Source organism: Phoca vitulina, unplaced genomic scaffold (assembly GCF_004348235.1).
Source record: "Phoca vitulina isolate PV1807 unplaced genomic scaffold, GSC_HSeal_1.0 scaffold4, whole genome shotgun sequence".
Classification (NCBI taxonomy): Eukaryota; Metazoa; Chordata; class Mammalia; order Carnivora; family Phocidae; genus Phoca; species Phoca vitulina.
In genome coordinates, this window is record NW_022589707.1 from 48,630,737 (window position 1) to 48,655,131 (window position 24,395).

At 35.3% G+C, this 24,395-nt stretch overlaps 1 protein-coding gene and 1 pseudogene across 13 annotated transcripts in view; both read right to left on the reverse strand.

Annotated features, from left to right (window-relative positions):
- The window catches only part of HDAC9 (histone deacetylase 9), a 912,577-nt gene that overhangs the window by 271,377 nt on the left and 616,805 nt on the right, over positions 1-24,395 (reverse strand). For all 13 annotated transcript variants that reach the window (XM_032401986.1, XM_032401978.1, XM_032401976.1 and 10 more), the window contains 2 exons: positions 14,701-14,834; positions 1,281-1,401 (listed from right to left, as the gene is read on the reverse strand). In XM_032401986.1, coding sequence (XP_032257877.1) covers positions 1,281-1,401; positions 14,701-14,834 — 255 coding nt within the window. The remainder of the gene's footprint in view (positions 1-1,280; positions 1,402-14,700; positions 14,835-24,395) is intronic.
- Positions 22,763-24,187, reverse strand: LOC116630984 (annotated as a pseudogene).

Here is a 24,395-nt window from a genome sequence, read left to right on the forward strand (position 1 = left end):
TTATTTGAGACAGAGAGCATGTGAGCACACAAGGTGGGGGAGGGGCACAGGGAGAAAGAGAGAATCTCAAGCAGACTCCATGCTGAGCGAGGGGCCCGAAAGGGGGCTTGATCATGACCTGGAGATGAAACCAAGATTTGGATGCTTAACCAACTGAGCCACCCAGGTGCCCCCATATCCTTGTTTTTGAACTGGTTAGGACCAGTTAACATAATCCATCTAGAAATAGTATTGAATTAGGTGCTAAAGGGTCCAATACTTTGGATCTGACACAATAGGTTTATTTGAAAGAAAGGGACAAGAAAAAGCCCTAAAATACCCTTTTAGTTAAAATATTTAAACATGATCCTTGTGGCATACATTGTCATGTCGTGTATTGTTAATTCATTATAAAAGATTAATGAATTTAATATAATTAATATTAATTGTTCTAGCTAAAATACGGTTTTGTCACAAACTGCTTTCTGAAATCTGTTGTTTCTATCACTCATATAAGTTTATGTAAAGCTCTGAAACATAAATTTTATTTTAAAATCTGATGGTAAATGTATGAAAAATTATATATTAATTAAAAATTATATTTATTAGTTTTCTACTTCTGCCATCTACTTTTTACTATTTAATTCCATAGTTAAGCATTCACTAAATAGATTATACCAAGATTTAAAATGCAGGGTGCCTGGCTGGCTCAGTTGGAAGAGCATGCAACTCTTGATTCTGGATCGTGAGTTTGAGCCCCACATTGGGTATAGAGATTACTTTAAAAATAATAAATTAAAAAAAAATGCAATCTTACTATAAAATGCAGTGTTCTAGCATAGTAATAAGGAGTTTTGACTTAAAGTAAGTTGGTACTATGCCCTTTGTTTGTTAAGGTCATAGAAAAAAAGAACTAAAAGACACAAAAGAAATTGGAAAGGTGAAGATAAATTTGCATAAAGAATGTGAAAACCTTTTTTTTCTTTTAGTTTAAAAATGTGGGCAAACAAACTCAACAATGCATCCATTTCTGTAGGCTGAAACATAGTGAACAAATACTATTCAAATAAAGGTTAATTTAAAAGTAAACATCATGGAACTTGCATTATCATTTTTTCTAATGCAAGATTTTCTTAATCTACATTGGCTTTTATTGTAAACGACTCATTCCACAGAGCAATGCTGTTGGAAAAGCTGATTTTTTGTCACACTGCTTGCCAAGTATTTTGAACTGACAAGAGCATTGACTAATGATAGTGCTGGAATGTGCTGTTCTCAGTAGAATGGAGACCCGTACAGACCTAGGAGTGTCCTGGGGTCCAGCTTCTGTCCATCCAGGGGGTTGGTGCCATACAACAGTGAGTGATGTTCAGAATGAACAAGCTGTATTTCCTCCAGGCTGGCTTTTCGACCTTGAATTCGCTGAAAGAAAACAGCAGAAGCCTACAGTACTCCACTGACAACATTTAGAAGAAAGTAAGACCTAAGTCACATTTAAGATGATTAACAATTAACCGAATTTCATCATGCAGGAATGTGACACTGATTTGCTTAGTAAAGTACCATAACAACATTTGAAAAATGGAGTGTATGTAAGGTTCAGATCCTATGGATTGCTTATGCCTAAATAGGCAACTGACATAAAGCATAGTCTTCTTTGGCATAAAAAATAAATCTATAATAAAAAATTTAATAGTTAACTCCTTTGTAAAAGTATCAGCTAAAAACAAACAGCGGCTAAAACAATAAAAAACAACAACAACAAAAATACGGGCTACTGTTTGGCTGAGAAGTAAATTCATTAAAATCTTATTTTACACTCACCTTTACAAGTTGTTGGAACAAATTCTTTATTATTTCCTAAAGAACGTAAGTACCAATACATTTTAATGTATTTGATTATCACCAAAATGCTGATCACTTCATGTGTGTGCACCTCACAGAACTACTAATCTAGATCAGTATTTCAAAGTGTGTCCTATGGGGTCATAACATTTCAGGAACTGTTCATGAACTGTCCATGATGAGGTCTATATAGAAATTCAGAGTAGATATTTAGAAACTTTTACAGTAATTGGAGAGACTATTTTTATGTCTATTGAATCTAATATAATCTTGGTGCCTTCAATTTTTATTTTATTTTTATAGTAATTCAATGTATTTTATAAAACCACTAGTCTGTGACAGAATAGAAATTAAACAAAAACAAAAACTGCTGTTTAGCAGAGATAGTCTGACACACTCTAGACTCAGTCAATATTTTTATGCACATGCTAGGCAGAAACTTGCGCTTCAACTAACAAACCATGGTCCTTCAACATAGAAAAAATTATACATTAAGTGAAACCTCAGTTAGTCAATATGCAAAGTATTCTTCCTGGCCACATTTCTCAGTTGGCATACCTATAAGCCCAATAAACATCATGTTGGGGATGCCTGGGTGGCTCAATCAGTTAAACAACTGCCTTCGGCTCAGGTCATGGTCCCAGGGTCCTGGAATGGAGTCCCACATCGGGCTCCCCACTCAGCAGGAGCCTGCTTCTCCCTCGCTGCTCCCCCTGCTTGTGAGCACGCTCTCTCTCTCTCTCGTTCTAATAAATAAAATCTTTAAAAAAAAATAAAAATAAATAAAAATAAAACATCATGCTGATGTATGGAGTTAATTAGCCATACTTTTGAAAATTGCTGTGCTTCCTAAAATTACCCAGGCAGTATTAATATTTCACTTAAAATATGTGTCACAACAAGGTACTTGTAATGTAATTCCTAGTATTGTATTAGTAGAGAACTACACTGAAATTAAAAGAGAATCTGTTCAGGGAATGTTGTCCTCTCATGTTCTTGACCATGGAATCACCAGCTGACATGGAAACATCAGGAGACAACAACACCTCTCTCAGGACCAGGACAATTCCATACTCAACCTCCCTAGTTTAAGGAGATGTGGTTGCTGTTGATGTTTAAGGGAGTAGGCTGGGAAAATCTCAATATGCGGACACTTCCTAGGGGTTTACTGGGTAGAGGGCAGAGCTGCGCTTGTCACAGAAAATAAATCATCATGTCACAGTGAGAGAAGAATGGTGGGGGACCGGAGGGGTAAGAACAAGGTAGCGGGAATGATGTAAAACAGAAACTTCTTGACACTGTGCTATTATGTGCCAAATAAATAAACAAATGCTTATGGAATTTTCTTTGTCATAGCATTGAAGTTCCCGGTTTTTGACACCCAATTTACATTTCTAGAAAAAATTTTTAAATCCTGTAGAGAAATTATTTCCAGTTAGGAGTTGAATGATGAAATTAAACCAGGTAAGTAATGCCGAAGATAAAGGCAAATTTAATGATGGCCACATGGTCAACCACTGCTCTGATCAATAAATAAACATGTTATTGACATAGGTGGCTTGCTGGTAAACATCAAATTTGGAAGCATTTATGAAAGACCAGAACAGCCAAAGAAAAAGAAGAGCAAATAATGAGATAAAATAAGCAAGAGAAAGTTCAAAGAAATATTAAAGGTTAACATTTTAACTGTGAGATTTCAGCTGTTGGAAAATCCCCCAAGATAAACAGTGGTAACTCCATGGTCTGAGTCATCTAAAATTGGAATGAGCACAGCACTGGAAACCAGACTGTGGTAACCAGTCTTAGTCTGGCAGAATAATGAACAACATGAAATAATAGGGCTTCCAGCTTTCATTTCTGTGAGTCTATGAAATTAAGAGCCACTAACATTTCACATCCTGATACAATGAAACATCTATATCTTAAACAATGTCAGTTCTATAGCTAACAATCAAACCCAGTTTTGACTACTATCATAAAGTTTTGTCAATTTTTTTCCCTTTCTCTTTTTCTATAAAGGTATTTTTTTTTCAACTCTAAATTGAATTTTTGCCTCTAGCATAACATTAAATACCATTAATAATAAACATATCTTTATGTTTTCATAAACTAGTCACATATATTTACATACCATACACTTCATGCTTGTCCCAACTCCTTTCTCATTCTCCCACAATCCCACTAACATTTATGCTGAATGCTCAATCACACACTTCAAAAATAATCTGCTAACAAGATTTCATTATTGATGGTAGCCCAAATGCTGATAAATCATAAAAGGACACCTGCTGAATCTCAGTTATCCTCTTGTGTAATATCAGTTAACTGACAGTAAGGATAGGACATCTGGTGCAGCCTATTTAGCACTGACTTACTCGGAAAGTATTCTGCTCTAGTTTACACTCTTGTCCTACCTTTCACTATTAAAATGTAAGACAGTTCCTAAGTTTGCACTTTGATTTCTTTCTGCCCCCCTTCTCTGTTCCCTTATGACTCCAAGGAAGTATTTCATACTGGTTCTTTTTATTATTATAGAATATATTTCTTAAAAAATAATTACACTAAATATAATGTAGTACTTATTCTTGATAATCACCTCTGCTTCTATGGATGCTAGACAACAAGACCTACAAAGAGGATGTACATGTTTCTACAGAAAGGGAGCAGTAAAAACCAACTCAGTATGAAAAATGTTTCTACCTGGAGAAATGATCTGGAGAAAGCATGTTCTGAGATTTATATCTCACAGGGGCACTGCTGTGGAAACTTGGTGGATGACTAAGCTGAAAATTCTGAAATAGCAATAGTTTTCCTTCTTAACACATAGGATCTCCTGGGGTAGGTCCATTTTGTGTCACTTTTATCAGATGTCTTAAATTTGTCACATTTAACTTTTCCTCTCAAATTGAGGTTCCCAACAGTTCTCATTTCTGGTATTCTCATCAGCAATTTATTATATGTTTATGCTTAAATATAGATATTTTCATTTAAGCCCTTCCCATATTTTCTATTTCCTGTATAGCCTTTATTCTTTCATTTCTCTCTCATGATGCTCTCTTGAGTCAAAGGTCAACAGCATAATGAGTCACAAAATAGGATAAAGTGCTCCGATAATCATAATTTAGGGAGATCCTGATTTCCGTTCTCAGAGATACTCAGCATGCAGGATGTCTATCTAAAGTCATCTATGATTCTGACCAAAAGGATTTTTGAGAATTCTGAGTATATTTGGACACTCAATGCATATAAGGGATGGCATTCTTCTGGGTCTTTCCAAATATAGGTCCTTAAATACCTTACCAATACAGGCTTAGGAAAAAAAACTTACAGCTCTTCTTTCATCTTCCTAATAAAGAAACCCTGTGATGTAGGATGTATTCATTATTATATTTTCATTTTCTGTGACTTGCATTCAAGCAGTTCTTCCCTGACAGTAGTAAAGGAACTAACATGCAGAGTGCCTACTCTCAGTATTAAGTACCTGGGGTATATGATCTTATTTAGTTCAAAGCCCCAAACAGTCTACATTCAGGTTTGAAGTTTGACTGAAGTTATGTAAAGTGACCATTTCACTGAGTCTCACAACACACCATGGTTCTTTCCTAAAGAAACAGTCTTTCTGAAATAAAGTCCATTAATGCAACCTGATTATAAAAGGAATGTTCTGAACATGATCTACAAAGTCATACTGTAACAGGATAAAATGCAACCTACCCACACCCACCCACACACAGAGCACACACACGGTACACATTCATATTTTTTTTTCTGCCAAGGAGCAGGGGAAAAAGGAAACAGTTCTATTCCTTCCCCTCTTGTGTTCAAAGCCTGGATTGAGGCCAGTGTCCTAATCAGTTCTCATTGGCCCTGGAGGAATCAGAACCTTTTGTAAAATATAATAAAGGGCATAAAATCATGATAAAATGCATGAAAAAGCAGCGCCTTTGGTTAGGGAACTAGAAATAATTTAGCAGAACAGATGGATTGCATTGGTTTGGTATTATTGAGGACATGAAAGGGCTCATTTTGTGGCAGTTCCAAACTAAGAGAAAATGTCCAACTTAAATTTGACAAGTCAAAGTACCTGCCTCTGCTGGGGGAGACCCCATTTTCTTTAATCATTTTCAAAGTGGTGACATATTAGGCAATAATTTCCCCTGAAATATTTCATTTTCTGAAGATATTTCATCCAGTGTCCCTAAATATAGGGATGCTTTTTTATTTTTTTCCTACAAAAATTCATAGGGTTGCAGACTTCAAAAGTTAAAGAATCATAAATGACGTAGGAGTGTCAAAGTTACCTTCTGTTACAAATTCCATACTTAATATTTAATGGGTCAGTTCACGGCCTGTTCATTTTTCTTGATACACTTCTCTCTCTTAAACAAATTCAAAAATCTGGTCTCATTGCTCATGCCCAAGTGTACCTACTGGAGTTTTCAAATGCTACAACCAATTGTTTCTTTAAATTTTACATAAAGGATAGTTTCAACCCTCTCCGCCACCCACAACTGCATTCTTTCCTTCCAATATCCCTCGTGGTCTAATAACCTTTTCCTGTCAGAGTTTTTCTTTTAAAGTAAGGGGAGTGAAAGAAGGAAGGAGGTAATTAAGCAGACAGGCAGCCCAACAGGCTTGTGGTTCTTCTGTCAGTCACACAGAAAGAAAATAAACTGCAAGTAAGGAGCTCTGAGTTCTAGGTTCTGACTCTCACCTATCTTTAACATGTCTATAGCCAGATATAAGGCACATTTCTGGACCTTTGTTTCTCTATTTATAAACATTAGGAGGTTGGACCAAATTACTTTGATGTCCCCATTTATCCTTAAAATGGTAAGATTCTATGTGAAATAATCTTATACACAAAAACTCAACAAAATATCCTTTATTTTAATTTATATATTTGTCTCAGGGAAGCAAACATAATAATCAGAGCAATAAATTACTATGGTTGAAGCAAGAGAGGAAATCACACTATGAAGCTTTTCAAAAGAATACTAGCTATTTTTTGAAGCCAATTTCTTACATGCTTAATCATAATTGAAAAATAAGAGTATTTTTTAGAATTCACATTCCTACCCTCTGATAACTTCAAAATAATGAACACTTTTCCCGATTTTTAAAAGTTTGTGTATGGAACTTCTGAGTTAATGCTACCTTTGTTTCTTAGCCAGCTTCTGTTACTCTCCCATCTCCAAAAATTTGAGTCCATTAACCTTTTTGTGTCTACTTCATTAAGCTTATGTTAAGAAGCTCAGTTTCTATTGCAGTGATTTTTAATATTATCTGCACCTTAGAATCAGCTGTGGAAGTTTAAAAGGTATTGTTGCCTGGGTCCTACCTCCAGAGCTTCTGATTAACTTTATCTGGGGACAGCCTGGGCATCCAGGTAGTTAGAAACACCCTGTGGATTTTAATGGGCATCCTAGGTCCAGAACTACAGGTTAGAGGGAGTTGTCCATTCATTCTGCTCTTAAGTGAATTCAAGATACTGACACTGTACTAACCCACATTTCAAACTAAAGAGTAGTTACAATAAATGGTTATCACAGCAAAGGTTGGGAAGTAAAAAAGGTCTATCTGTTCTTCAAAACGAGTGCCTCTACTTGCTTGTAAAACTGCTTGATTCAATCATTACAATTTATTTAAAAATATTTCAGGGTGCATAGAGTAATTGGAAAAGCACTTCAGAAAAACAGCAAATCCCATTCAATAATAAAGGTCTGAGTGGTAAAAAGTGTATGTACTATATATTTTTTAATGTTTTCTTTTCACTCATTTCAAAACATTATACTCATCAAAAAGTAAAAAATGTTACCCTTTAGTGTAACTGCTCAATTTTAATGATTTCATGTAACTAAATCTCCTACATTATAATTATTTTGTAAACAACTATAAATGAACATTTTAATGGTTTGGGTTAAAGCACTGATTTTTTTAATAGTAATTACATATGAAACAAATTTTGTCACAATAAATATTTTGTATTACTTTAGAACTGCAATTTTCAGATGGTTGAAAAACATGTAACTATTCATTTTTGTTAATAAGCTTTAATGCTGCTGTTTAAAAAAATCCTGTATCACTTTCCAAATGGACTCAGAAGGGCAGCCTGTTTTATTTCCTTTTGTTGGTTGTTTTCCACATTAATTCTTCCTTTTTTGCAGAAATAAAAATCAAAACAAAAAATTCTAAATCATCTTAATTCTGAATACAGGCTGCACAAGTAATTTTAATGTATTTATCTGCCTAGGTCCACTCTACTATGATTTACAAATGTCTCTCAGAATAATGACATAATGTACCCTGGTTTACTCATCACATCTAGATCATTTGTACTGCTTCCCAAGACTGCCATATCCTTTAGAGACAATTCACAAGACTCCCTTACTGCTTTGTGGTTAGATTCTAAGACACAAACACACACACACAAAAATGTTTTGCAAACTAAACAAAACAGTAAGCTGTTATGTGCTGCCATCTAGTTAGATTACTCTATAAAACAAATGTTTAATTGAATTAACTTGCAGCATTTAGTGCTTTGTAGCACTGATGTCAGAAAACCTGCACATTTCAAAAGTATTTCTCCAAAGAGTATTGTATTTCTTTATTTAGATTTGCAAAAGATCTTTTAAAATCACCTGTATGTGCAGGAAAAGAATGGGACCCTAGCCTTGAGTTTCTTAGCATCTTAAGATTTTACATTAAAGCTGCTCTCATTGGAACTGCTGAGGAAGTCCCAGAAGAGGCAACAGTAGCTTGGTTTCAGGTCCCAGAATTGTTTTGTAATTACTTTGTGTTGGCACTTGAATAAAAGAGTTAAACATTTCAGCACGGTATGTTGCTTATGGTTTTTACTTATGAATTAAGCGAAACAAAGTTATTCAATATTAGTTACAAAGAGCCAATGCAAATTCCACATAATATGTAATCCAACAAAAGCATTATAAAATGTTATTATTCTCAAAACAAATGTGAGAGCAAGAAAATGTCTGTGGGTGGCTTGGTGGGGCTGAGAGTCATGAACACTTCTGGAAAAACAACTGCAAGTGCATTTCTAACAGATGATGGGTCATTCTCTACAATTTTTTTAAGCACAGAAAAGCACATTCTTTTCTTCAGGGCACACACATTTTAGAAACCTGGCTACCTAATCAAAGGGCTTGTTCCTAAAGAGGACAAATGACCCCTACAGATTCATTTCTTACGGTGACAAGAAAGCTGCTGATTCTGCTTTTTGCTCCCAAGAGAATCACTAAACTAAATATGAATGATTCAATAGGGGAAAAAATTAAATAGTACTGGCATGAAGGACTACTAACCACCTCAATTTTTAAAAAACAGTGCCACGTCATGCCAAAAGAAGTTAACCCACGTAACCACTGTAATCTAATATAATGAAGACTAATGTTTTCTCTGGCTGCTAATCAGGACTAGTAAGCACAACCAATTTACACTATAGCTTACAAAATAAAAAGCAGTATGTTTACTAAATATCCTAATATTCATCTACTCTTAACCAAAGAAAGTGTTATGTTCCAAATGAACTCCTTAGCCATCTAATTTCATACGATATCAGAGTTGGAAAAGATCCTAGCAAATATCCTGCCTAAGAGCCTCATCTTACACATGGGAAAACCAAAGATCAGTAAGGTTAAATGATTTGACAAAAGTATACAGATAATTAATGGCAGTACTAAGGTCAAGTCTAACGTTGAACAATAACCCTTGAAGGAATCCATTTTGATTAATTTTTCTACACTGCTAAATAAACTGACACAATACATAAGTCTGATTTGTGGATCAGTCTATTATTCTGAAACAAAGGAGGACTTTAAATGTTTTCAAATTGCCATCTTTTCTATCATATCATTGTTTAATTGCAAAATTGACTATTCTGTTGGTTGAGGGAAGCTGACTTTTCTCTGAATGCCAGTAAAATTGAGACTCCTTACTGTTTACCCAGTGGAATAGTAATCCTAAAATGAATGTGAATAAAAACAGAAAGAGAGCAAGGTCTTCAACATCAGGTCTGGGATATTTTCTCCCTGAACTCTAAGATGTAATATTTCCACTTCTATCTCTTGTTTAGATGGCCCTTCTGATGCTGTCAAGACTATGGAGGCAGCAGACCAGTCTTTCTCATTTTATTTCTTCCCCAAGCTCAATCAGTAAGAGTCTTTAAAATAACTGTAACATAAACTAGTAACTCAAAACCTCTTGGGATTTTGTAATTATTTATTTATTTATGTGATCATTTGATTAATGTTTGCTGATCCCACCATACAGTAACCTCCTTGTAGGCAGGGTATGCATCTTGTCGGTATTATATTTCCACCTCCTATATTTCCACCTTCCACCTGCTGTGTTTCCCTAACACAGGAGCCTGGGAAAATAAAAATTTTGATATACTGTTTGTTGAATGGATGTATCCCTGTTCTTAAAGTGTGATGGCCATATCAGCAGTCTCAGGATTACTCAGACACATGTTAGTAACACAAATTCATAGACCTCACTCCAACAGGACTCCACTACTGTTGAATCTGAAACTCTGAGTCTAGAGCCAGCAATCTGTGTCTTAGCATTCCCAATGATTCTGATATATGCTAACATTTGAGCACCACTATAATCAATAAATGAATACCACTTACCCAGCCTCAGGTTTCTGCTTGCTGGCCAGCTATATGTCCCCAGAACTCTGTTGATTCCTTCATTGAAAGCAAAGGCTAAACCCTAACTATGGGTGGCTACACAAACCTGGCAGGAAAATAGTGTTCAAAGACAGCAAATCACTCTCTGGATGTTGGGGAAAAACAAACTGACCCAGCTTCTAGGTGTCATATTCTTATTAGATTATATCCTTTTCTACAAAATCTAATAAATCCTCTCTCCTGTGAGACAACTTAGCTGAGTTCTTACTGTTCACAACCAGGTCAGGAATTTGTCTATACTGCTTAGGAAAGAGTGATAACCTAGACAAAAGGGCTGGTACTCACATCCCTGGAGTCTTAGACACATAGATTTTACCCTCTCAGGAATGTATGCTCTAGACATAATCCAGGAACAAACAGAGCTGGACTTTAACTTCCTGATAGTCCTACCTACACAAATTTAGAAAGAAAGGTCTCATTCTCCTTAAGTCCTTCAGCCATCCTTGGGTAAATATTCATTCATACCCAAGCTGAAATCTAATTTTTTCTCTTGGAGTGAATAAGTCAAGTCCAATTGGAAGATACTGTCATTGGCCTTGATCTCTATAGAAGGTTCATAAACACTAACCGGAAAATCTATTAGCCTGTATAGGAAACTTTTTGCCTCTTTAACTGGTTAATGCACCTGCCATGTACCTAGCCACTTGCCACTTATAGTATACTTCTCTCCTGATTTTTCAACAACTGATTGTATTGAGTTTTTGGTGAATTGCTAAAAGTCTTGATTTATGTTTCTGTGGTTTTGCTCTTCTGCATCACTGAAACTTTCAAAATAATTTGGCTTGAGACAAAAAGGTTAGCATTCTTGAAAGATGGCTAGTAATATATTAATAAATGTGTACATTAGATTTAACTTGTCAAATCAAAAACTTCAAAAGAAAATCCACAATAAACATATAACACTTGTTTTAGTTGCATTTACTAGGGAGAGTACTGGCTAAGGAAGTAGATTCTACTATTTCTGAATAGGCTAAACTGGTTTGAAATAATCTCTCTATGTTCCCTTTTTATTTTCTCCCCAACTTGTCCAGTAGAAACAATCAGGGAAAAAAGATAAGTCATGTTTCTTGTGGTTCTGTTTTACCCCTTTTGTTACTTTGTTTTATTTTATATAGAACCTGAAAGTCTCTGGAAAAGGGTAACGTTTGTTTGATTACAGATCACTTTTAAAATTCCATTTTGAATATTCCTAAAATCATTTACACACAAAGAAACATCAAATTCCTAGGTATCTTAAATTGTTTTTTAATGGGTTTAGAAATTCCATTTTAAGATTAGGTCAGAATAAAGTCATAGATACCTGATAATATAGGAGCAAATAAATATATTATGGGCAACAATTTCATCACTTAAGAAATCAAACTGGTGAACTGTTTCAAACTATGTTAGCAAAAAAGAGTGTTCTGCTTATATTACTGTGAAGTTATGGATCATACTTTTGTGCTTGGCCTTCATTAAGAGCAAATCTGCTGATCTGGGCTTTCAAGTGCATTATTTGTAATTGTGTGATTGTTTCCAGAGAGACACTTATTTAGCTGACTGGGCTGGGGCTAGACTCACTCATTCTCATCAGCCCTTCTGTACTTCTACCATTTCACCCTTGGTCTGATATCACATTAGTCAGTGCTGTTGTATAAATTGAATTTTATGCTTTCAAATAATATAGGACTAAAATAACGTGATGTATGAGGAACTGAAAAAGAAGACTGATCAGAAATGGATAACAGATTTTTAAATGTTAAGACTAGTGTGAGCTATATTACATTCCATTTATTTCTGGGCACTTTGCTCCTTTCATAGCCAGTATTCCCTCAGGTAATAGATTTAAGGAATACCATAATCTAACAATGCATTTGAAGACTGTGATCAGCCACTGCTAATTTGGAATGGCTGGGGTAAGGGTCCAGGATATAATAAAGACCTGAAAGTGAAAAAAAAATGTAAACAGCAATGCCTTAGCTGGTAAAAGCACAGAAAGAATGCCACGCTGGAAAACATCTATAGTTGATGCAAAGGTGAAACAGGAATGTTCACATGAATCAATGTCCATTAAGACCAGTTCACCACAGATAAGTCCCCTTGCTGGTTTACTTCATTTACTCCATATGGGATTGTGTAGACAACAGAGTGGTTTAGCCTCCAAAGTGCATTATCAAAAACATAAAAACCTTAATAACTTTATAATTTACCATAAAGTATGAAAAAATCTTCTGCCATATAATATGGATGCTACTGGCAAAAGATGAATAATAGGCTTTTACTCAAGAAAGAATCAGAGAAATAAATCTAGCTCAAATTCCTTCATTTTAGAGCTTCTAGGTAAAGAATACATTTAATCAAAAGTATAGCTTTAAATACAAAAAAAATTTGATAATTCTATTATAAACATACAATAAAACTTGTGAAACTAAATATATACACACTATTTTGGTGTATTTATTCACAATCCCAACCTGCAGAACGACCCATAAACATGATCTATATTTTGATATAAAGAAAATAACCCTGTAACATGAGATACTTTATTTATCTTCAAAAGAGAAAATCAATAAAGAAAATAATATATCCTTACAAATGAATGCACTGAATAAATGACTTTCTATCTTCAAAAGTCAGCTATGTTTACTACTTTGCAGAGAAGAAGGATCAGACTGATGTAACTCAGGCCACCAAATATAGGCAAGTGCGCATGACTCTAAGAAATATTCTGTCTGCTTTGACATTCCTATCTCAATTGAAATTATTTTACAGGTTTGCTTTATTTTTTTTTTTTTTTTTTTTTTAAAGATTTTATTTATTTATTTGAGAGAGAGAATGAGATAGAGAGAGAGAGCATGAGAGGGGGGAGGGTCAGAGAGAGAAGCAGACTCCCTGCTGAGCAGGGAGCCCGACGTGGGACTCGATCCCAGGACTCCAGGATCATGACCTGAGCCGAAGGCAGTCGCTTAACCAACTGAGCCACCCAGGCGCCCTTTACAGGTTTGCTTTAAACTAAACTGGCTTTCAATAGGAATATTCTGGACTACATTTTGGGTTGCCAGAAATTAATTAGCTTAAAAGCAGTAGCAAAAGATTGCTCTTTTATTTTATCAAAGTACAGTGAATTCAATGTAGTCTCAATATTTGTCTCCTCATGATAATAACTATAGTCAAAATATTATCCGTTTAATTTTTTCCCAAACTGGTGAGAACTAGATTGGATTTCCTTCACTGATCTGCAAAGACTGACAACAAAACCAAAGAGCAACATGTTAAACTGTCAGTCTGTAATAACAGGGACTTTATTTGTCTTGTGAAATTCTGTAATTCTAGTCCCTAGAACACGTTTGGAACATAATATAAACCCAGGAAAAAAATACTTTTGATCAATAAATGTTAAAGTGATGTGAAAAAAAAAAAACATGGGGGATATTTTTCTTTTAAAAATGTCTTAGACTCAAATATAGAATGTTACTGGGTTTTAGGCAAAAATGGACATTTATAGCAACTAAATCAAACAGCTGCTGACTGTTACATAATTTGCAAATCTGACAATAGGAGCCTTTTTGAATTGATATTATTTTTACTTTGGAAAGCCTAAGAAATAGATTTTTCTAAATGAAAAATGGGACTCAAGAGGAATCAGCAGAAGTGAATCTAAATAAATACCAATAAAATAAAAGTACTCAAACCTCTACCATAAAAATGTAAGAACATCAGCCACTTCAATAAAAAGAAGTGACTCTTCTTGGTAAGAGGACAGTTAATTTTTAAATCTAGTCATTTCCATAGGCAAATTTGGCATATATCTGAGTTCACTATATAGTTTATGATAAGAAATAACAACCACTTAGCACTTAACAGTTTGTAGAGTTTCTCAGAAAATTAACTCAATAAATGACACCTATTTGGAAACAACCATGCTACCGTATATACCAAAAAGTGCTGCAATAATAGCACACATACATCATGCAGCTGCTCAGTCCATCAACATGGACTGAGGCTCTACTATGTGCACAGCCCAGAGTCAGGTCATAAGTGCTATGTTACTAGTATCAATGATGGTTCATCCATCATGGTGTTTGTGCTCCAGCATTAACATTTTTCTACTATCACCCAAATGAATACTGGCCTCTTTACAGGATTTATTTAAGTAAGTAAAAGAGTGTAGCCAATTTAGGATTACCTCACATTTATTTAGCAGCCCAGTTTCTTGCAGTCGTGACCAGATGCTCTGTATTCGTCCAGCATGCTCAGGGTGGGTGGTGGAATTGCCACAAATGCACTGGTGTTTCAGCATCAGAGGGTCGTAGGCAATTCCTTCAGGACAAAGAAAACACGGCACAAGACTGAGTAATGATACAAGGTAATGACACAAGTTAGATGACAATATGACTATTCCAAAAAAGACATTCTTTTAAAAATAAATTTACAAATAGAAAAATAATACATATTTGCAAATTCCTAGCATATAAGAACTATTTAGTCCTGTGTTATCTGGATATAAATGCAAAAAAGGTTAACCCATGGATTAATCAGTACTCAGACCCTAGCTTAGTAAATCTGTAGTGATGAAGATGGTAATATCTTAGAAACTTCAGATTTTTAAAAATACTGTAATTTTACCAGTATCTTATGAAGTATGTTTAGACAGATAATTCAATTCAGTAAAGGTCTAAATTTTATCACTGAAGCCACAAAATGAGTTGACTCTTTAAATCATTAATTAATTTCATGAGTAATTCTACCTTCACTTTGGATCAGGCCTTGTAATAAACTACAAGACTTTCCAACAGCTTGCCTATTCTGCTTAGCAAGTCCTTCAGAGTTGTGCAGAGTTTCCTCCCTGCTTATTGTGCTTTTCTCAAAATTTATGCCAATCTGTAAGCAATAATGGATACCGTAGATCTTATAATACTGTGGGACATTTGAAGTTTTTCTCTAAAAAAATGAAAAAGTAAAAAAAAAAGTGAATTAATTGTACTACCTTCAGTAGAGATTCCATAGATACTTGATGCATAAAATCTGCTTTTAAATTATTGAGTTAACATATTTCATATTTTAGTTAGACCCTATGATGAGAAAGATTCTTAAAACTATGATGAAACAAACTATTATGGATACATAAAATAGGGCTTTTTAAAGCAACAAATTAGATGATAATTATAACTCTGGTTAATTTCGAAAAGATTTCCACCCTTAATCCAATTCCTTGGGGGGAAAACATGTTACTTACAAAATTGCCTGACATAAGAAAACATTTAACCAATCAAATATTCCAACAAATTACCATAGAAATACATTATCTGGGGGCAGGGAATGAGGGCAAAAGAATTCAAGACCAAAATTAAAGAGCAAAAATAAGTATCTATTCAAGAACAGATAAAGACCAGAAATTTTTATTGTAAAGTAAGTTTAATTAATGCATTTTATTCTCTCTTTGACTTACAATCTCATGTTAGAGGAATGATACTCAAGAGGGGAAAATATTTATCTGAGTATTGCAGAATAATGACATATGTATTTTGAAACCATGTGGTAAAAATTATGTCTAAGACAAAAACGTTACTTTGCTTTGCTGGTCCAAATAATATCCAATCGTAACACTCAAATGGCTTCAAAATACATCCCTATGCCCCTGACTGACATTTTCATCCTTAATGTTGATCCCTCTTCTAAGCAGTACACTTGCACACTTGTCTATTCAATTGCCATCCAAAATCTCCATTTGGATGTCTCATGGTTTTTATAAAGTGAGAATGTCTCAGATTTGAGTTCATGATCTTAAGCCATACACAGTATCCTTCATTTCAGTAAAGGACATCATGACCCACCATTGCTCAAGCAAGAAACCTTAGTATCCTCTGGACACTCCCCCTCCAAAGAACCAACAAATAGTGTTCGTTTTCCCTTCAAAATACCACTTGAATCACTCAATTATCTCTAGCCAAAACCACACACAATCCAAGGAACTATTATCTTTAATCTGAACTCCTAAAATAAAGCCTTGTAACTGGCTACCTGACTTTTACTCGATTCCATTTGCCACACCACAGCTACCTTTGCTTAAATCCTTTGGTGACTTCACTGATGAGATTAAAATTTCTCAGGGCACAGATGGGCCCCTCCCCACTTCTTCAGCTTCATCTCATATACCTCCTCCCTTGATCTCCCTTTCTCCCACAAAGCTTACCTCCCATTCTTCAAGACAATCAAAATCATACCATCCTTGGGATCTTCATACATGCTGTTCCATCTATGCCCAAAATTCTTCCTTCCTGCCCCCCATAACTCCAGCCCTCATTTGGCTAATTCCTATTCACTCTTCAAGGCTAAATAAATGTCTCTAAATTAGGTCTCCTACTTAATGTTCTCACAGCATCTTCTGGGTCTTCAGAGCAGTTTGTTGTAAAATCTTGTTAATTGTACATTTTCTTCTCTATCTGTTGAGATCTATGAAAGCAAAGACTAGAGTTGTATCATTTACCTCTGAACTCTTAGTGTCTATACACATGCCTGGAATATAGTAGGTCCTCAAAAGTATTTTTAATGAATGAATGAAAAACATAAATAAATGAACATATATAAGAACTAGGACAGTTATCTCCATTATAAAGTCTTGCTTGATGAACCTAACTAGTGGATCTCCTTGGAATCCTGAAGTTTTTGTAGCCTCACTTCTTCAGTATTCTATCTTTTATTTTATATACCTTACCATCCTACTGGCAAGTGCCTCTATTACAGGTATTTAGCTTATCAGCTTTATATTTCTGCATGGCATTTTGCACAAAAAGATGAAAAAATATTTTTAAATAAAGTCAAAAGATATGTAGAAAGGCAGAAAAGAAAGCAGGCAGGCATAAAAAGTAATATTCAAAATATAAAGATATATGACGTCTTTACAATTCAGATATATCAAGTATATAAGTTGCTATTACATAACAGGAACTGTTTAATATATTTTCTTCCATCCTTCCTTCCTCCCTCATTTGCTCCCTCCCTTTCTTTCTTTTTTCATCATGGAAAGTGTACTCTTTAATCCCCATCACCTATTTCACCCATTCCCCCGCCCACCTCCCCTCTGGTAACCATCAATTTGTTCTCTATAGTTAAGTCTGATTCTTGGTTTGTCCTTTTTTTCCCTTTGCTTGTTTGTTTTGTTTCTTAAATTCCACATATAATGAGATCACAGTATTTGTCTTTCTCTGACTTATTTCACTTAGCATTATACTCTCTAGCTCCATCTATGTTGCTGCAAATAGCAAGATTTCATTCTTTTTATACTGAGTAATATTCCATTGTATATGTATATATACCACATCTTCTTTATCCTTTCATCTATTAATGGACACTTGGGCTGTGTCCATAGTTTGGATATTGTAAATAATGCTGCAATAAACAGGGGTGCATGTATCCCTTTGAATTACTGTTTTGGGGGGGTTTCTTGGGGGGGCTAAATATCCAGTTTTGTGATTACTAGATCATAGGGTAGTTCTATTTTTAATTTTTTAAGGAAACTCCATACTGTTTTTCACAGTGGTTACACCAGTTTGCATTCCCACCAACAGTGCAAAAAGGTTCCCTTTTCTCCACATCCTCACCAACACTTGTTTCTTGTTTTGTTTTAGCCATTCTGACAGGTGTGAGGTCATATCTCATTATAGTTTTGATTTGCATTTCCCTGATGATGAGCGATGTTGAGCATCTTTTCATGTGTCTGTTGACCATCTGTGTGTCTTCTTTGGAAAAATGTCTGTTCATGTCTTCTGCCCATTTTTAAATTGAATTGTTTTTGGGTGTTGAGTTGTATCAATTCTTTATATATTTTGGATACTAACTCTTTACTGGGATATGTCATTTGCAAATATTTTCTTCCATTTAGCAGGATGCCTTTTAGTTTTGTTGATTGTTTCCTTTGCTGTGCAGAAGCTTTTTATTTTGATGTACTCCCAATAGTTTCTTTGTGCTTTTATATTTCTCTTGCTTCAGGAAACATATCCAGAAAAAAGTTTCTATGGCTAATGTCAGAGAAATTACTGTCTGTGCTCTCTTCAAGGATCCTTATGGTTTCAGGTCTCACATTTAGGTCTTTAATCCATTTTGAGTTTATTTTTGTGTATGATGAAAGAAAGTTGTCCAGTTTCTTTCTTTTGCACATAGCTTCCAGTTTTCCCAACATCATTTGTTGAAGCGACTTTTTCCATTGTATATTCAGTCTTTATCAAATATTAGTTGACCATATAATTTTGGGTTTATTTCTAGTTCCATTTTTATGCCAGTACCATACTGTTTTAATTACTACCACTTTGTAATATAACTTGAAATCTGGTATTGTGATACCTCCAGTTTCATTTTTCTTTTTCAAGATTGCTTTGGATATTTGAGGTCTTTTGTGGTTCCATACAAATCTTAGGGTTGTTTGTTCTAGTTCTGTGAAAAATGCTGTGGTTGTTTTCATAGGGATTGCATTAAATCTGTAGATTGCTTTAGGAAGTATAGACCTTTTAACAGTATTTGTTCTTGCAACTAATAAGTGTGGAATGTCTTGCCATTTCTTGCATTGTCTTGAATATCTTTCATCAGTGTTTTATAGTTGTCAGAGTACAAGTCTTTCACCTCTATAAGTTTACTCCTAGATATTTTATTGGCTTTGGTGTAATTGTAAATGAGACTGTTTTCTTAACCTTCTGCTGCTTCATTATTAGTGTACAGGAATGCAACAGATTTCTGTACATTGATTTTTGTATCCTGCAACTTTACTGAACTCATTTATCAGTTCTAGTAAATTTCTGGTGGAGTCTTCAGGTTTTCTACTTAGAGTACCATGTCATCTTCAAATAGTGAGAGTTTTACTTCTTCCTTACAAATTTGGATGCCTTTTATTTCTTTATGTTATCTAACTGCTTTGGCTAGTACTTCCAGTACTATGTTGAAGAAGAATGGTGAGAGTGGACATTCTTGTCTTGTTCCTGACTTAGGGGAAAACCTCTCTGTTTTTCACCATTGAGTATGATATTGGCTGTGAGATTTTTTTTTTCTATTTTATTTATTTGAGAGACAGCGAGAGAGAGCATGAGCAGTGGGGAAGGGCAGAGGGAGAAGTAGACTTCCCACTGAGTAGGGAGCCCAATGTGGGGCTTGATCCCAGGATGCTGAGATCATGACCTGAGTTAAGCAGAAGCTTAACTGAGCAAACCAGGTACCCTGGCTCTGAGTTTTTCATATAAAGCCCTTATTATGTTGACATATAATAGACCTATTTGGCAGACCTAGTTGGCAGAGAGTTTTTATCATGAGTGGATATATTGTATTTGTCAAATGCCTTTGATATACTGAAATAATTATATGTCAAATGCCTTTGATATACCCTTTCCCTCATGGATGTGATGCATCACCTTGATTGTTTTGAGAATACTGAACCATCCTTGTATCCTGGGATCAAATCCCACTTGATTATAGTATATGATTTTTCTAATGTATTGTTGGGTTTGGTTTGCCAATATTTTGTTGAGGATTTCTGCATATATACTCATGAGAGATACTGGCCTTTAGTTCTCTTTTTTGTGATGTCTATCTGGTTTTGGTATCAGGGTGATATTGGCCTTATAGAATTAATTTGGAAGTTTTCCTTCCTATTCTATTTTTTTGGAATACTTTGAGGAAAATAGGTATTAACTCTTCTTTAAAAGTTTGGTAGAGGGGCGCCTGGGTGGCTCAGTTGGTTAAGTGTCTGCCTTGGGCTCAGGTCATGATCCCAGGGTCCTGGGATAGAGCCCTGCATCCCTGCTGAGCAGGGAGCCTGCTTCTCCTTCTCCCCCTCCTCCCCACCCCTGCTCTCTTTGTCAAATAAACAAACAAAATCTTTTTAAATAAATGAATGAATGAATGAATGAATGAATGAATGTTTGGTAGAGTTTGCCTGTGAAGCAGTCTGATGCTGGACTTTCGTTTGTTGGGAGTTTTTGATTACTGATTCAATCTCCTTGCTGATAACTGGTCTGTTCAAATTTTCTATTTCTTCCTGCTTCAGTTTTGGTAGGTTATATGTTTCTAGGAATTAATCCGTTTGTTCTAGGTTGTTTAATTTGTTGACACAGAGTTTTTCAAAATAGTCCCTTACAATTGTTTGTATTTCTGTGGTGTTGGTTGTTATTTCTTTTTCATTTGTGATTTTGTTTGAGTCTTTTCTCTCGCTCTTTTTTTTTTTTTTGATGAGTCTGGTTAGAGGTTTATCAATGTTGTTGATCTTTTCAAAGAACCAGCTCCTGGTTTCATTGATCTGTTCTATTGTGCATTTTAGTTTCTATATCATTTATTTCTGCTCTAATCTCTATTATAATTTCCTTCCTCTGCTGGTTTTGGATTTTGTTTGTTGTTCCTTTCCTAGCTCCTTTAGGTGTAAGGTTGGGTTGCTTATCTGAGATTTTTCTTGCTTCTCAAGGTAGGCCTGTATTGCTATAAATTTCCCTTTTAGAACTGCTTTTGCTGCATCCCAAAGGTTTTAGAATGTTATGTTTTCATTTTCATTTGTTTCCATGCAATTTTTTATTTCTTCCTTGATTTCTTGGTTGACCCATTCATTGTTTAGTAGCATGTTATTTAATCACTGTGTATTTACGGTCTTTCCAAGTTTTTTTTTTTTTTTTGGTGGTTGATTTCTAATTTCATAGCATTGTGGTCAGGAAGATACATGGTATGACTTTGATCTTTTTGAATTTCTTGAGGCTTCTTTTGTGGCCTAATATGTGATCCATTCTGGAGAATGTATCATGTGCACCTAAAAAGAATGTGTAGTCTGCTTTTTAGGATGGAATGTTCTGAATATGTCTGTTAAATCCATCTGGTCCAGCATGTCATTCAAAGCCACTGTTTCCTTGTTGATTTCCTGTTTGGATGATCTGTCCAGCTATATAAGTGGGGTGTTAAAGTCCCCTACTATTATTCTATTACTATTGATTATTTCCTCTTTGTTTTATGTATTGGGTACTCTCATGTTTTGTGCATAAATATTTACAACTGTTATATCCTCTTGTTGGATAGCTTTACATATTTTCAACTACAATTTCATACTACATAAAAGATATATTAATGATAATAGACACAAAAAATACAGCATCTCTCTCATTGTGCAAACATGTTTTTCTTAAGACTAGAGATTTTAATCATTAAGTTGGTTAATTTTTTTCACTATTTCATCTCTTGACATATCTAATTTTTTTAGCTCCATAGTACTGTTCCTCTTTTAACAACATTTTCTCCATAAACCACTGCAAAAAATATTATAAAACAGGTTATGGTAGCTGGAAGCTATTGCCAAGTATCTAGAGACTATAATACAAAGTCCAGGAGCTCTTGGAAAGATATCTGAATTTAAAGGGAAATAAATAAAGTCTGGAACTCTAAACCTCCACTTACTCATCTTAATGATGTAGCAATGAGGTGTTAACAGGTAGAGTGCAAGGTGAGACTTTAACCTCATCCTTCATCTCCATGCCTTTCCTTTCTTTTTTCCTTTTTTTTCAGAAACAAAGACTTATAGGGTGAGAAATAAGCCTGCCCTTCTCTTTGGGATTCATATGGAATTCTACTTTTCTCTGACCCTTTCTGCCCTACTGACTACCATTTGCAACATAAGCCAATGGATCAATCTCTCTCTTAATCAATGGGACAAGAGTTAAAATTAGGATTTGGGAAAATACACAAAGGAGTATTATCATAAAGTCTTTACCTGTATTTTAAACCCTAGAAGTTTATTTTCCATCAAAAAGATTTTTTCTACATTTTCTAGATCTGCTTGGACTCTGTACATTCTCTGGCTTTCAGCTTTATTAAATGAGGTAAGTATTTGAAGTACCTACTGTCTATCTTTCTCTTTTCTTAATCATTACATGTAGTTAAGTCATTTACCACAGAAACCATTCTTGTCTTCAGGTTTATACCCAGTCTCATATCACACTGTTAGGTTGAGTCTACTTTGGTCTATGAGTTGAGTCTAGAATCTTTAACCCTAAAACTCCTAATCCTGATTCCTAGTTCTTAACATTCAACTTCATATTGCTTTTCTGGCAACTGCCTGAGGTTTTACACCATCTCAAGGTATCTGCTCAACAACATTTATTAAATATCTTGCAGGGCCAAAGGACAGAAATTTAGCATGATACATAGAGATAGCATGATACCTTTCCTGAAAGATGTAAATGCAATAAACAGTCATTGAATGTTCATTATGATCCAGGTGCCAGCAATTTTTTTCTTTTTTTTTTTGAGAAAGAGCACACTTTATCAGGGAGAGAGCATTTCATGTGACTAACAGATGAAGGCAGCCCAGTGCACATCCTGCACATCACACTCAAAAAGGAACACAGGAGTGGTCTACTAGACATAGAGCCTCTCAGAGGTGCCTCCTTGTTTTTTATAAAGAGCATTTTTAGTTTTTTTTTAAGTCTTCATTTGTTACTTTCTTTCTACGTTCTCTCAAGGCCATCAGACAAGCTTCTATACAGATTGCCTTGATGTTGGCACCAGAGAGGTCATCTTTAGCCATGATCAAATCATCCAGGGTTACATCATCAGCCAGCATCATCCTACTTGTGTGGATCTGAAAGATGAGGTTTGTAGTCTTTGCATTGGGCAGGAGGAACTCGATCTTTCTGTCAATGGAACCTGGTCTGGTAAGTGCTGGATCCAAAGTTTCTATCTGGTTTGTGCCCATGATAACTTTCATGTTACCCCTTGAATCAAATCCATCCAACTGGATCAACAGTTCCAACACTGTACATTGAATTCCTCTCTCCCCACTAGAATTTGAGTCATACCTTTTGTTCCAATGGCATTAATTTCATCAATAAACATGATGGATGGTGCATGTTCTGCAGCAACTCGAAACAATTTCCAAACGAGTACCTAGGCATCACCTAGGTACTTCTGAGTAAGTTCAGAGCCAACCACCTTCAAGAAAGTGGCTGAGGTTTGTTTTGCTACTGCTCTGGCTAATAAGATTTTATCTGTGCCAGGGGGATCATAGAAAATGACTCTCTTTGGGGGATTTATACCCACCACTTCATAATATTCAGGATGAGAGGAAGCTCCACAGTTTCCTGAATTTCCTGGATTTGGTTGACCACCCCTCACAATACCAGCATAGGTTTCCTGGGGAGCCTTTTCTACCTTCATCACTGTGACCAAAGGATCCCTGTCAAACATGAGCACCCCAATGATGGTATGTACCTAGTGGCTGAGTATGAGTGAGCAGCCTGGTTCCAGCAGATTCTGTCTTTTACAAAGGAAAGAAGGCTGATGTAGTGTTCTGAGCCCACAGATGTAGACATGATGGCATCATTGTCACCAATGTTCTCTTCCAAGGTTCCTACCAACATGAGGGTCCCTCTCAGATCTTTCCTCCTCTTGCTCTTCTTCTAAAGGCTTCATTTGTTCTTGATTTCTAATGAATTCTTCCTCCATGAGAAGGTATCTTTAATTCTAACTTCAACAATTTTAACTGGCACTGAGTGTGAGGTGTCACCAGTGCCAGCTTGCTGGCAGCATCTGGTCCCTTTGTTTTCTTCTTCTTTTCTCCCACTTTAGTTGGTACAGGAGATTCAGATTTCTTTTTCTTGTCTTTGTCATCTTTCTTGCCACCTCCAGGGTTGACCACCACTCTGACTTTGACCCATCTTGCTTCGACCACTCGGAATTTTGGGGTGCCAACAATTTCACTTTATTACATTTAATTCATGATCTAGTAGTAAAGATGAGGCAGGTATAAATATAGTTATATGACTTTTTTTTAAAAAACTCTGTACAGTAAGGAAGAAAAAATGTATGGGGTTAGGTCAGAGATAACCTCTTAAAAATATTTTTAAAAAATTTTTTAAAAGACCT